The sequence below is a fragment of the Chaetura pelagica genome, unplaced genomic scaffold, assembly GCF_000747805.2.
Source record: "Chaetura pelagica isolate M959 unplaced genomic scaffold, ChaPel_1.0 scaffold53, whole genome shotgun sequence".
In the NCBI taxonomy this organism is placed as follows: domain Eukaryota; kingdom Metazoa; phylum Chordata; class Aves; order Apodiformes; family Apodidae; genus Chaetura; species Chaetura pelagica.
In genome coordinates this window covers 1,109,678-1,122,460 of record NW_009952880.1, presented here as the reverse complement: position 1 = coordinate 1,122,460, position 12,783 = coordinate 1,109,678, and the positions used below count along the sequence as shown (strand labels likewise).

Genomic DNA, 12,783 nt, shown 5'->3' with positions numbered 1-12,783 from the left:
AGGGAAATTCTAACATGAAGAAAATTTGTGTCATGGAGTGGCTTATGGAATGTTCTGGCAAGATATTGATAAAATAGTTGGTATAACATATTAATATCTTACTTTTATTATTAGTCTTACACAGCAGGAAATGGATCACTCTTATGTAGTGTCTAAAAATAAAATAAATCCTGAATTCTTGTTTGTTAGTTATAAGTAGCTTGGAGAGATTAGGAGAAAGAGCATCAAATTCAAGCTGGGTTTCTTGAAGTCTTTGTAGAATAGCAGTGAATCTCCTGAATGGATTTTTTTCTCAGTTACCCCCCCAAAAAAAAGTAAGTCAAATTCAGAATTAATTTTCTACTGGTATTTTTTCTGGCTTGATTACTGACCTCAATATACTTATAAAGAAATTTTAAATAAAATTTAAAAATCAATAATACTATTGAATATATTTTAAAATCGCTTTTTAGTTGATAATTTCTGATTTTTGCTTTGTTAAATGATGTTGGCATTCAAATGTGAAGTTTGCTTAGACTTTATTTTCTTGTTTCAGTAAAAACAACAAGGAATGATGACAAGTCTTTTTTCTGGATTTCTTAAACTGGTGTAAAATTATTTATTCATTAGATATGGCTAGAAACAGATTATATGTTTTATTTCAGCGTATAATTAAGTGTAAAGCCATTGTTATTATTAGGGATGGGAGGACTGAAAACTATTCGAAAGTCAGCTTACTGATTTGCAAATGACATTTTTCTTAAAACCCATGTATCAAAGTTTTATTTATTATGGAAGTCACTGAATAAATTCTACAGGACCTAATAGTTGGTTAACAATTATTGTTGAGTTAGAGTTAAACTATGTTTAGGAATTATATCAGTGCAAAAACCTGTGTTATTTTAAAGCAACCAAGCTTGTAAGGAGATTTGCTGAGAATAATTAAGAGATTGTTTCATATATTTAATAATCTGATAGACATTTCTGTTTCAAGTGTGGAAAGGAGCAGCTCTTGAAGAAAAATAAATAATAAAAGCACTGTATTCCAATTAACATATAGATTACATTACTCTTTCAACTTACAGAAGCAGTTGTCCAGTTTGTTTTACTTCATAGTCTCCTTTTACTTCATAGTTATATTTAAACCTCTCTTTACATAGAAAAAAACCCCAAACATTTGTTTATTTAACAAGCCAAGGTTGACGAGATGTAAGCTTTTCTGTTATACCACCTGAATGACTTCAGGCAGACACTGTCACACATAATAGGTGTTTGCTGGGAGGTTGTGACCAGCATTATAATCCTGGCAGTGGAAGATGGAGCACAGAGGTTTAAAAAAACTGAGATAATATGGCACCTTTGCCCAATTTTATTGTTATGAAAAAAAGGAACAAACATATTTTAAACTGTTTATTTGAAAAATCACCACAATTAAGTAAATTTAACTCAAGAGAAAAACAGTATACCCAAATAGGACTTTGGGTTTGGCAATAGATCTCCCTTGGCAGAGTTGTCCTTCCTCTTAATGGACATGTACAGAATTATTTTGTAAAGAAAATGTGTGGTTTTTTTTTCTTCATAACTGTAAAAATTGAATTTATTTTACAGATCTATGATGGCAAAGACAACACTGCTCACTTGCTGGGTGCATATACTGGGGCATCATTAAGAGGCCTGACACTAAGTAGTACTTCAAATCACTTGTGGTTGGAATTTAACTCGGATGTGGAGGGCACTGATGAAGGATTCCAGCTTGTGTATACCAGTAAGTATTTGAAAAAGAAGTAGTAATAGATTTATGATTTGAAGGGAATGGAAAGACTTTGGTCATAAGAGGAAAACTACCAATAATGATAAAATAAACAGCAAATCATTGATCAAAATAATACACTTTCATAATTCTACCTCAAAAACATTTAGCATACTGGAACTTTGCTTTGACAGTACTTCACACAGTTTGATACTCAAACTACTGTCCTCTTTCTAGAGGGCTATTTTGAAGTTTTTTCCCATTCTTGGAAAGGATAATAAAACATAGGGTAATTTTCAATTAATTGTATTAGCACATAAAAATATCTAAGTGTATGAGTAGTTTTCATCATCACTGAATTATATATAAAACTGAATTTAATAAATCAGAAGGTAATTCTGCAATGCAGCTGCGATCACCTTTTTTCTCCCAGTGCTTAAGTTGTTAATTTTCACCTCTTCAGAAATTTTCTTATATTTTAGTAAGTCTTCAATCATGTTTTTTAAACAAATTCTAATATAGCTCTAGCACAATGAAAGGAAAATATTTCAGGATACTACAAGAGTATGCAACTATTTTTCAGGTGGATGTTGCATAATTATACCATATATTAGCCTGTGATAGCATAGGACTGTAGCCTGTGAATGAAGATAGGCTTTCCAGTGCCTGAATAGTGCTGAATCTTCTTTTGTAGATATTTGTAGAATTGGAATAGAAGAAGTCAGAAGAACTTCTGGGTCAAAATAAAGAGTGAGAGGAAAGAGAATAAGAAAAAAACAAGTCATGCACAAGTAATCATTTGTCTCCTCCCACAAAGCAGACAAGTGGTCTACATCGCTCTTGTGCTGGGGGGCCCAGAACTGGACACCCTACACCGTATGTGTCCTCACAACAGTGCTTAGGGTAGAGAAGGATTACTTCTTTTGCCATGCTGGCAACATGCCTCCTAATGCAGTCCAGGATACTACTAGGCTTCTTTGCTGCAAGGACAAATAGCTGGCTCATGTTCACCAGTGTCCACCAGGACCACCAGGGACTTTTCTGTAAAGCTGCTTTCCAGCTGGTTGGACCCCAGCATATTCTGGTGATAGTGCTATTCCTTCCCAGGTACAATTCTCATTGTTGAACTTCCTGAAGTTCATGTTGTCCCATTTCTCTAGCCTGTAGATGTCACTCTGGATGGCACCATGACTCTCCGATGTACCAGCCACTCCACCCAGTTTGGTGTTATCAGCAAACTTGGTGAGGTTCCACTCTGCCCCATCATCTAGATCGTTAATGAAAATGTTGAACAAGATTGGACTCCATATTGACCCGTAGGGCACACTGCTATTTCCCAGCCTCTCCAACTAGACTTCTTTCCACTGATCATCACGCATTGACTATTTCCTATTTTGGAAAAGACAGCTAGTATTTGCTTTGCATAGTTGTAGACAATAAAACCTTTGAAAAGTACCATGGACTTACCCTGATGCTTTTAAGCAGTAAACAAAATCCCTACAAGATATAATCAAGCATTTGTGACTTCAGGTACACACTGGGAGCATTTGTGCTACTTCAGATGTTTAAAATAGCCAACTATTGCCACTCTAGATACCCTTCACTGTTCCCCTAGCTACCAGGTTCTTCTCCGGTGTCCTGAATGGGAAGGGATGGCAGATGAGACATATATGCACAGATCAAGATTTACTGCATATAACACTGGGGTCTCAGCTCATTAAAGTAGAAGGCACAAGCAGTCAAATTGTAGGGGAATTGGGAGATTGGAACAAGAGTTAAGTTTGAATGCAAAAAGTATCTTAACAATAAAATTTACTACTTGTAGTTAGATAAAGGTTAACCATTAAAATACTAACAACTTGATCATTATCAAGTTTTATATTAGCCCTAGAATATTAAGTATCAATTTTAAAGGATTCTGTAATCTTTAAACTTAATTATGCAAATTACTTAACATTTAGTTTACTAAAATAAAGACAATGAAAGAGTAAAAATCTCTCACCCTTGCCTGGCTGCAGCTGGGTGTCCCTGGGTGAATTGTAATTCTCGAGAATTAGTCTCTCTGGCAGGTGTCCCAGCTGGAGGAGGTCAGGCACACCCCCTTGGAAAATGTACGGCAAGTTACATTACATGTTCACACTCACAAAGGAAGTGATCAGTTAAAAACACTACTTTGGTTCTGTGTCCATAAGCAGGCCATCCAGAGATAAGGGCATCTCAGAGATAAGGCATATATTAACTTATTTTCATGCAGTGTGATCAATATTTTTTCTTAGAAGACGGGAAATTTTAACTGGACAATAAGTATTCAGACTGACAATATGAAAAAAGGTTCTTCATATGGGCCTCACGTTAGCCTCTGCAGTATAGTCTCTACTGAGGAACAATAGGTTAGCTAGGAATGAGAAAAGTTCAGCTTAGAGGTTGTGGAGGCTCTTCAGGAGGTGACTCATTTTCAGTGAGACATGAAAAGAGGTGAAGGAAGAACTGAGAAGATACAGCAGGCCTTTTTTAATTTATTTTTTTTTCTTTTACTTGTGTGTGGATACAGCCTTATCCAACCTAAAGCATTTTGTCTATAAAATAAAATACTGAACATATTTTCTATCAATAGTAAAGTTTCAGTACCTGAGGAGAGATTATGAAAGGCTACCAACTGTTAACCATGAATGGATCAGTACTGTGTAGGTGATTTCACTGAGCAATGCTGACATAAAATGCCTTTATTCGCTCCAGTGTTACCTACATCTAGAGATATCAATCTGACACAAAATTACTTCTTTATCTACAAACAATTTGAGCTGCATGATATTGATAAAATACATTTTGTTTGAGCAAACTACATTTTTGTTTTGAACAAAAGGAGGTTTTGAGCTGGTTCTCAGTTAATAACAGAAAACCTTATTTGGAATAGAAAAATCATTCTCCCAAATTACAGTTTATGTTTCTCCAGATGTTTATCTGCTTTCCTGTTTCTGTGTCATGCATAAGTCATTTTGTTTCCTTCTTGCTCCAAATCTCTTAAATCTCTGAAGCGTCCAAATTGTTTAGCTTGAATTCTCTGTGTAATAATTATAATTGATTCCTGCATGTAGTTTTTTAATTTATTAAGTATTCAACAAAGGATTAGGGTAGGGATTGACAAACAGAATGTCTTTGGTGCCATAGGTGCAATTGTACTGTTGGTGTTCTTGTGCACAATAACAAACATGAAATTGCTGTGCAATATTTATTCACAAACTAGGTTGCCATCAAAGTAGGGGGACAGTCACTTCAAATGTCACTTTAGATATCATCATTTCACTTTAGAACTCGTAAGTGATTATGAATTTCCTTCTCAGTCTTCAATAAGACACTTAGGAAAAATGATGTTATGACAGTTTGGTTTTCATGCTCTGAAGGATATATACCATTATCCTACTTAGACTGTTTAAAAACAGAGAAGAAAGCTTAAATAGTTGTTACATGAAGTCTGAACATTTTTTATTTCCATTGGAAAACAGAAAATCTGAACTTCATTCATGTTTTTGTCTCATTTTTAATGACTGCTTTATTCCTACCACAGGTTTTGATCTTTCACACTGTGAGGACCCTGGTGTGCCACAGTTTGGATATAAAATCAGTGACCAAGGCCATTTTGCTGGAAGCACTATAATTTATGGATGCAATCCAGGTTACACACTCCATGGAAGTAGCCTTCTAAAGTGTATGACTGGTGAAAGAAGGGCGTGGGACTATCCTCTGCCATCATGCATTGGTATTAGACTTTTATTATTAACTTAAACTAGTATCTGAATATAAGAAAGGACTGTTAGTTAGATCTATATGAAATCTGGTAAGATCTACTCACACATACTTTTAGAGAATTGTCTGCATAAATCTTATCAAAGTCTTTGTGAGTGTTGGTGCCTTTTTGTAGGTTTAAAAATATAGTAATTATTAAACAAATAACACATATTGAAATTCCTAATGTGTGCAAATCCATTTACAGTAAGCAAATAATAAACATAAATTCACAGCTGAATCAGAAAGTCAAGACCATATATGTTTTATGATGAGCTGCACAACTAGTACTTTAAAAAAAATCCAAATATCAATAGGCTAGGTAACTTTTTGTGCATTTATGTATAAATACTATAAAATAAATTAAAATATATATGTAGAGATAAGAAAAGTCTGTGTTTTTGTCACTTGGATTCTGTAATGGTATTGTGATGAGTAACACAATATGCTTTATTACAATATTGCAATAACAAGTTTTGCAAGTATCTATAGCCTCAATTTCTTTCATAGGAGAGTAAAAAGAGACAAGAATAAAGATCCTAGTAGTTTTATTCTTTTTTCATCTTCTTTTAAAGGAAATTGAGATTAAGTGGGTAGAGGAAGCAAGGGCTGAAATGCACTTTGTGCCTAGAATTAAGTTTGACAGAAAGCAATGTACTTTGGCATATCTTTATCAAGACAAAGCCTATTTAGGGAAAATACGCAACAAGTAAGAACTGAGCAGCTCTCTTATGCTGTAATTACTGAAAAATGTTATCTATAAGTGAACCCATTTAGAATGTGAAACAATAACTTACTGAATTTTAAGTCTTAATCTTATTAATTTTAATCTTATTCAAAACATATCTATTAATCCGCTATTCACAGGGAGGTTACTTATCCATCCAGTTCAGAATATCATGTATTTATATGTATTACTCTTCATTAAGCAAACAGAAGTACATAGATGGTGTCATTTAAATGAGGTTAGAAATTATTTATATTAATTTTGTTTGCATCAGTTTGGCATTTCTCCATAGCCAAGTATTAAAACATGTTACTTGCATTCAGAGAAGTTTAAACAACTGTAAAGCTGTTGTCTTTATCAGGAGTATTATTCATACCAACCTGAGGATTGCATAAGTTTGGCTAAAAAGATTTTTAAAGAATTTTAATTAAAACAAGAGTGCACTTTTGTATCAACAATCTTAAAAGTTCAAAAAGTGTTTAAATGCTAATTGTAAATAATGATCTCAAATTCCAGGTACCTTTGTTTTTTTTCATGTTAATTAAAGATCACTGCAGATGCTTTAAAATACTCTTGAAGGGATGCAGTATGAATCCTATAAAATGTCTGAGGTATCAGTTGATGTTTTCTTGAGCTGAAAAATGTATGCCTAAAGATTAATGATGTCTTAGTAAGGATACAACATGAGCAAATTGGCTAGAAGAGAACTGGGCAGCAGAAGGGCATTTAAGAAATGCTCACGTAGATCAGTAAGAAAAAACATTGCATCACAACAATTTTTTTACAGGACTGAAATGTCTTCTAGATATCTCTTTAATATGTCCAAAGAGGAGCATCACGCTGAATATCTTTTAATCATCTGTGATAAAAACAGTCAATTTTGGAAACTTTGAAGTTCAGTAACAGATTAAATAGCAGTAAAACTGGTCTAAAATTTCTAGTTTCTAGGAATCCTTTCAACATTCATTGCTTCTCTGCTATGAAAACAAACAAAAAAAAAAACAACATTTTTTTTTTCCACACTGAAGGTCTTTGTTTCCAGAGTACTTGTTTCTGAGTGAGTTAGCTGTGTGCGCTCAAGTTTCATGCTCAGAAGAACTTGGTCTCAACTCGCCACAAGATCTGTGAGGGTTCATGGAATTTGGAGACAAACCTCTAGAATCCATGAAAACATCAATGCTTTGCATGAAGTATTTTAGGTCTGCATGTGCTATGTAATTATTTCCTGGATATTTATGAGCAACATAAATCATCAGACACTAATTTATTGCTACTATTGGAAATTGGCTTAAAAATGCTAAGGTTCCTGTTTTAATATAATTTTATAGAAGAATGTGATGCTGACAAGACAATAGTAAAACTGTTTTTAAGCTTGTTTAAGTCACTGTTGTCAGTGACTAGTTTTTTTCTTTATAGTGTACTCTATTTATACCCATACTCCAGTAAAAGAGTAATAGACTATGTTCTGAGTTGAATAGTTACAAGTTTATTCTTTTTAAAATTTAAAGAGTATAGAGGAATTAACAGATTGGCAAAGTGCTTTAAAAAGATATGAAAGGCCACCTGTCTCTGCAAATTTGCTTTTATGATTCCAGAAAATCCATCAAGAGTAGCATTTCAATTATATTTTAGCACTGAGCTCAAAGATAACAAGATAATAAATCTCTCAACTAAATATTTTAAGTGGTTTTAAATAAAAATAAAACTGTATTTTAACTCTACCAAGAGATCTAATCAAAGTATTATTTTGGCTTTGCACTTCACAAAAGAGAAAGCAATAAAGGGACTTTAAAAGGAGTAAAAGTGAAAAAGGAAGTCTTTAAGGTCTCAAGAACCTGCATTAAAAAAAATCAGGTTCTCTCAAAGATTAGGTGTTAAGATTATGAAATACTCAGTTTTGTGTAATGATTGGCTGAGGCCATCTAAACAGCAGCTACTTACCATGTTATCCTCTAAGAAATACTGTAGCTTCGCTAGGAGGACAAGTTTTGAGTAAGAAGTTACTGCTTTTTTGCTAGGCTGAATGTCTGATTTTCTCTCTGAATACCTTGCTTTTATTTAGTATGATTCACCTCTTTTTTTTTAAAAAAAAAACACAACAAACAAACAACCCCCAAACAAAATTATTTTGTAGCTACTAATTTATTTTATTTTCTTAATTTAATTCTACTGCTTTAGGATGAACATGATGTTCTTGGTTTGTTTTTTTTTTTTTCATTAGGTAAGAATCCATGTTCCTTTCATTATATAATGGTACGTTTTCAAATTATTATGTTGTGTTCAAAATTGTTAGAAAACATAGATACCAAAGGAAAATACAAAAAAAAAATAATCAGATAAAGTCACATTTACAGATTCCTTTTTCAAGGCCCTTCAAGTCCTTATATACTTTTTTACAATCCTAGAGCACAGTCAGTTTAATTTTGTTAATTATTCAGCAAGAGAGTGGATTGATAAGTTGATTGCTCAGATGATTAGCTAGAAGAGTATCTATAATGAATTAAAAGTAACACATTACCTAATATTTTTTTTATTAGCTGAATGTGGAGGCCGTTTTAAAGGAGAATCATCAGGAAGAATCTTATCTCCTGGCTATCCTTTTCCTTATGACAACAATCTGCGTTGCATGTGGGTGATTGAAGTAGACCCAGGAAATATTGTCAGGTACTGGAAACAAAACATACATTTATAACAACTTTTTGATCACATAAAAACCAAATGTTACTGGTAAAGTGGAGGAAAAAAATACAAAAAACTATTTAGGATTTAAAATTTAAGATGCATCTCAAGGTCAGTATTTTTGGCATTATAAGTTTGAATATGTAGGTTTACATTGAAACTATCTATTTTTAAATAAACATTGGCTGATGAAGATGAAGCTTTAAAATTGGCTCTAATTTTGGGAAATGCTCATGAATTTTAAGCTAAATATATGTATATATGCAAACATACACAAGCGAGAACTGTTAACTGGAAATCTGAGTTTAAAATGTATAATACAAATGCTATTTCAGCACCAAAGTTATGAGATTGAATATATAAAAAGTGCTGGAGTCAGCAGTACCATTTAGTTGAAACATCTACATAATTTTTTTAAAACTCTGCATTTCAGTACTTTTTTGAATTAGTTATTAATTCACTTAACATTATGTCTCTAATTGCATTAATTTAAAGTTCTCTTTAATTTGTTCTGATGAAAATGTGATCTATAATATTGTCTTCAGAAAAACCAAAGTATTTTCTGAAAATATTGTGCAGATACCTTTAGAATATTTTAATGGTTAAAGTGATATATTATTTCATGGTAGAAAAACTCAAATGTTGTTAGTTTTTTTTTTTCTTTGAAATACATTTTTGTATTGGTCTTTCATGCATCCAGAGGTGAAGGTGTGAAACATTACCAAAAAATGACCCTTGGAAATCAAAGTTTATTGGCTTTTTGGTTTAGTTTTGTTGCTGAATATATGTTGTTGATTAATATGAAAGCTGACAATAAAATCATGGTATTCTTTCAGCCTCCAGTTTCTTGCTTTTGATACTGAGGCATCCCATGACATTCTACGAGTTTGGGATGGTCCACCTGAGAATGAGATGTTACTTAAAGAAATCAGTGGTTCCCTTGTTCCTGAAGGCATTCACAGCACACTCAACATCGTAACTATCCAATTTGACACAGATTTTTATATAAGCAAATCTGGATTCGCCATACAGTTTTCAAGTAAGTTTATGACTTTCATTTTAATTTTCTTAATAAAGCCGTTCACTCACGGATAATTGGAGTGCTCGGAAAAATTAAAAACACTGACAAAATTTCTGACTTTGCTAGAGAAAGAACTGGCTCAGATTTACAGATTTGCTGTAAAGCTGTATGTATGTATATAAAATGAGAAAAAAAAAAAAAGAAAATGTTCTTTGCTTATTTGGCTTTGTTTCAAGGGCAGCTGGGGCCTTGGCAGAATGCTCATAATCATGACTAGTGTTTTGTGTAAAGGAGATTATGGAAACATGTTAAATGCTCCATTCTTTTCTAATAAGAGTTTCTGCTTTGAGAGACGTGTAGTTTTCGTTTCTGCTGCGCTTGTACAGAATAAAGTAGGAAATAACACTACAGGAACAGCAGTGTCTTCCCTTTTGCTTTCTAGCACTATTTAATCTAATTACAGGAAGCATGATGACAAATCTAAAGTTACATAACTCTTAATAAACCCCTTTTTTAGTGCTGAAACAGAAGAAATCTTTGACTGAGGTACATGTTCACTTTTTTTTTTTTTTTTTTTCTGGTCAGTGAATTTATTTATTTATTTTCAGTATTAGTGAGATCTGTTCCAATATAATAATTTTATTGAGCAGTAACATTGTTTCTACCAGGGGCTGACACTGAGACTCTTGATGATAAAATTATTTATTTATTTTCTGCTTCCTATTCTTGACATTTGTATTCATCTTTGTTTTCTCCTACCCTCATTTTTCTGTGCACATGACAAATACAAGTGTGTACACAGTAACCAGAAAGAAGAATGAACTATGTAAATGAGACAACAAAGTAAAACATATTTAATTTGTAGTGAAAGAATGCTTCTGCTCTATCTGGTGGTTTTTGAAGCCATGAATAGAATTCTTAATTCCTTGGCTCTAACGTATTTTTGCCCTTTTATCACCTTACCGTCTTTCAGAGCATGTCTGGCAGAGTCTCATATACCTGATTTCCAGCCTAAGACATACTGCTTAGTTTAATGTTGAGGCTAAAAGAGAAATGGGGAGAGCATTATGCACTGAACTTATTCAGGTATTCATTTAGGGTGTGTGGAAAAAAAGACTAATTAAGACAAAGAATACAGTTGGAAAGAAAAATGGATGGTACATGGGAGTAAAATCATAAAGCAGCTACTTTTGTACTTCCTCTACTTTACCTGAAAAGAGGTTTTAGAGTTTCATGTGAAAGGAGAGGGATTTTATTTAATTCTCCATACTATTGCAGTCTTTTGAGATGTAATGGTGACAACTTATAGGGATCTATGAAGTGTTACTGCCTCAGCATTTCTCTTAATCTTAAGTTCAGGTTCACAAAATCACAGTGATCCTTCTCAAATAGCTGATATTGCATGGTTTGGGTATATATTCTGCATCAGAATTGCAGATATTTATATATTCCTAAGTTAATAATATGCTGAATTATATTCATATTTTAAAAATAATGTATAAATAGCTAGACAACCTGAACTATGCTGTTGCTATATCATAGAATTATAGAATCCTGGGGGTTGGAGGGGACCTCAAAAGATCATCTAGTCCAACCTCCCTGCCAGAGCAGGGTCACCTAGAGTACATCACACAGGAACGCGTCCAGGCGGGTTTTGAATGTCTCCAGTGAAGGAGACTCCACAACCTAACCTATATGGACATACCATTTTACTAACCAGGAAAGAAACATACTTGAGTAGATGGGGAAAAGAGAAAGTTAATTCTCTGAAACTTGGTTTCAATCTTCCAAGTACTTTCTTTGAGTATATAATGTTGTCTGAGTGAAACAGATGGTGTCTGGGTACTTTAGCTAGAGTGTAATTAACAAACAGAAAGCTCACTCAGGGGAGGTATCTGCTCTTGCCATTTCATGAAATCGGGTATGAGTATTTAACTGGATTATTTGTCCTTTTTCCTCAAGAGGAAAGTTGTTCAGTGACAACAGACACAAGTAACTCCAAAGGGCTATTCATCCATTCTTCAGAGAAGTAGATTGACAGTTGAGTAAAGTCAAGCATTTTAAAGCATATCCTGTTATATAATAAATTACTATCACGTTTTCTTTTTGTTTGTTTGTTTGTTTGTACGTGCTTTTCTGTGGGTTGGTTTGTGAGTTTTTTTGGTGTTTTGTTTCTAGCATTGAGAGGCTTAGAAGAAGCCACTGTATAATTTTTTTTTGCCTTCTATCAGCTGCTGTCTTTCTTCTAAAGAGCAGATATTAGTAAAAGGATTAACCACTTATGGGTCTTTCAATGGCAAAAATGTCTTTCCTGTCACAACTTTATAAATGTCATTAACTGTTTGCTAGCTATTATTTCTCATTCCAGTAGTATGTAGGATATGTGTGTTTTATTCAGGCAAATACTCTACATTTATGCTTCTATGAAAAATGCCCTAGTAATGGCTTGTAGTTAGAGAAACCTGGAGTTACGGTATGTATAGCTGAAAGCAGAGCAGAAGTACTGAAAGAAAAATGTTAATTTATAAGTACTTTTGAAATTCTAAATAAATAAATAGTCACCTTGGTCATGTCAAATAACAAATAACTTATTTTATTATTTTGAAGATTTAAATTCCTTAATGTAAATGGCATGCAACATAGTTTGGCCAAGTCATTGTGACTTACATCAGTGCAAAACCTACTTGCTTGCCCTAAATTTACAGATGTAGTGTTTAAAATAGACTTTGTCTGACTTGTGTCAGGGCATTTCAGAGAGCTCAAGCTGATTTTGTTCCAAATTTGGAATATCATGTGTCTCAGATTACTGTTTTAGGATGGTATTTCAGTTTTATATGTGTGAAG

General features: G+C 33.3%; 1 protein-coding gene across 2 annotated transcripts in view; it reads left to right on the top strand.

The window, feature by feature from the left end:
• Positions 1–12,783, top strand: part of CSMD3 (CUB and Sushi multiple domains 3) — a 545,585-nt gene that overhangs the window by 349,901 nt on the left and 182,901 nt on the right. For both annotated transcript variants that reach the window (XM_009995351.1, XM_009995350.1), the window contains 4 exons: positions 1,588–1,744; positions 5,295–5,486; positions 8,777–8,903; positions 9,755–9,957. In XM_009995351.1, coding sequence (XP_009993653.1) covers positions 1,588–1,744; positions 5,295–5,486; positions 8,777–8,903; positions 9,755–9,957 — 679 coding nt within the window. The remainder of the gene's footprint in view (positions 1–1,587; positions 1,745–5,294; positions 5,487–8,776; positions 8,904–9,754; positions 9,958–12,783) is intronic.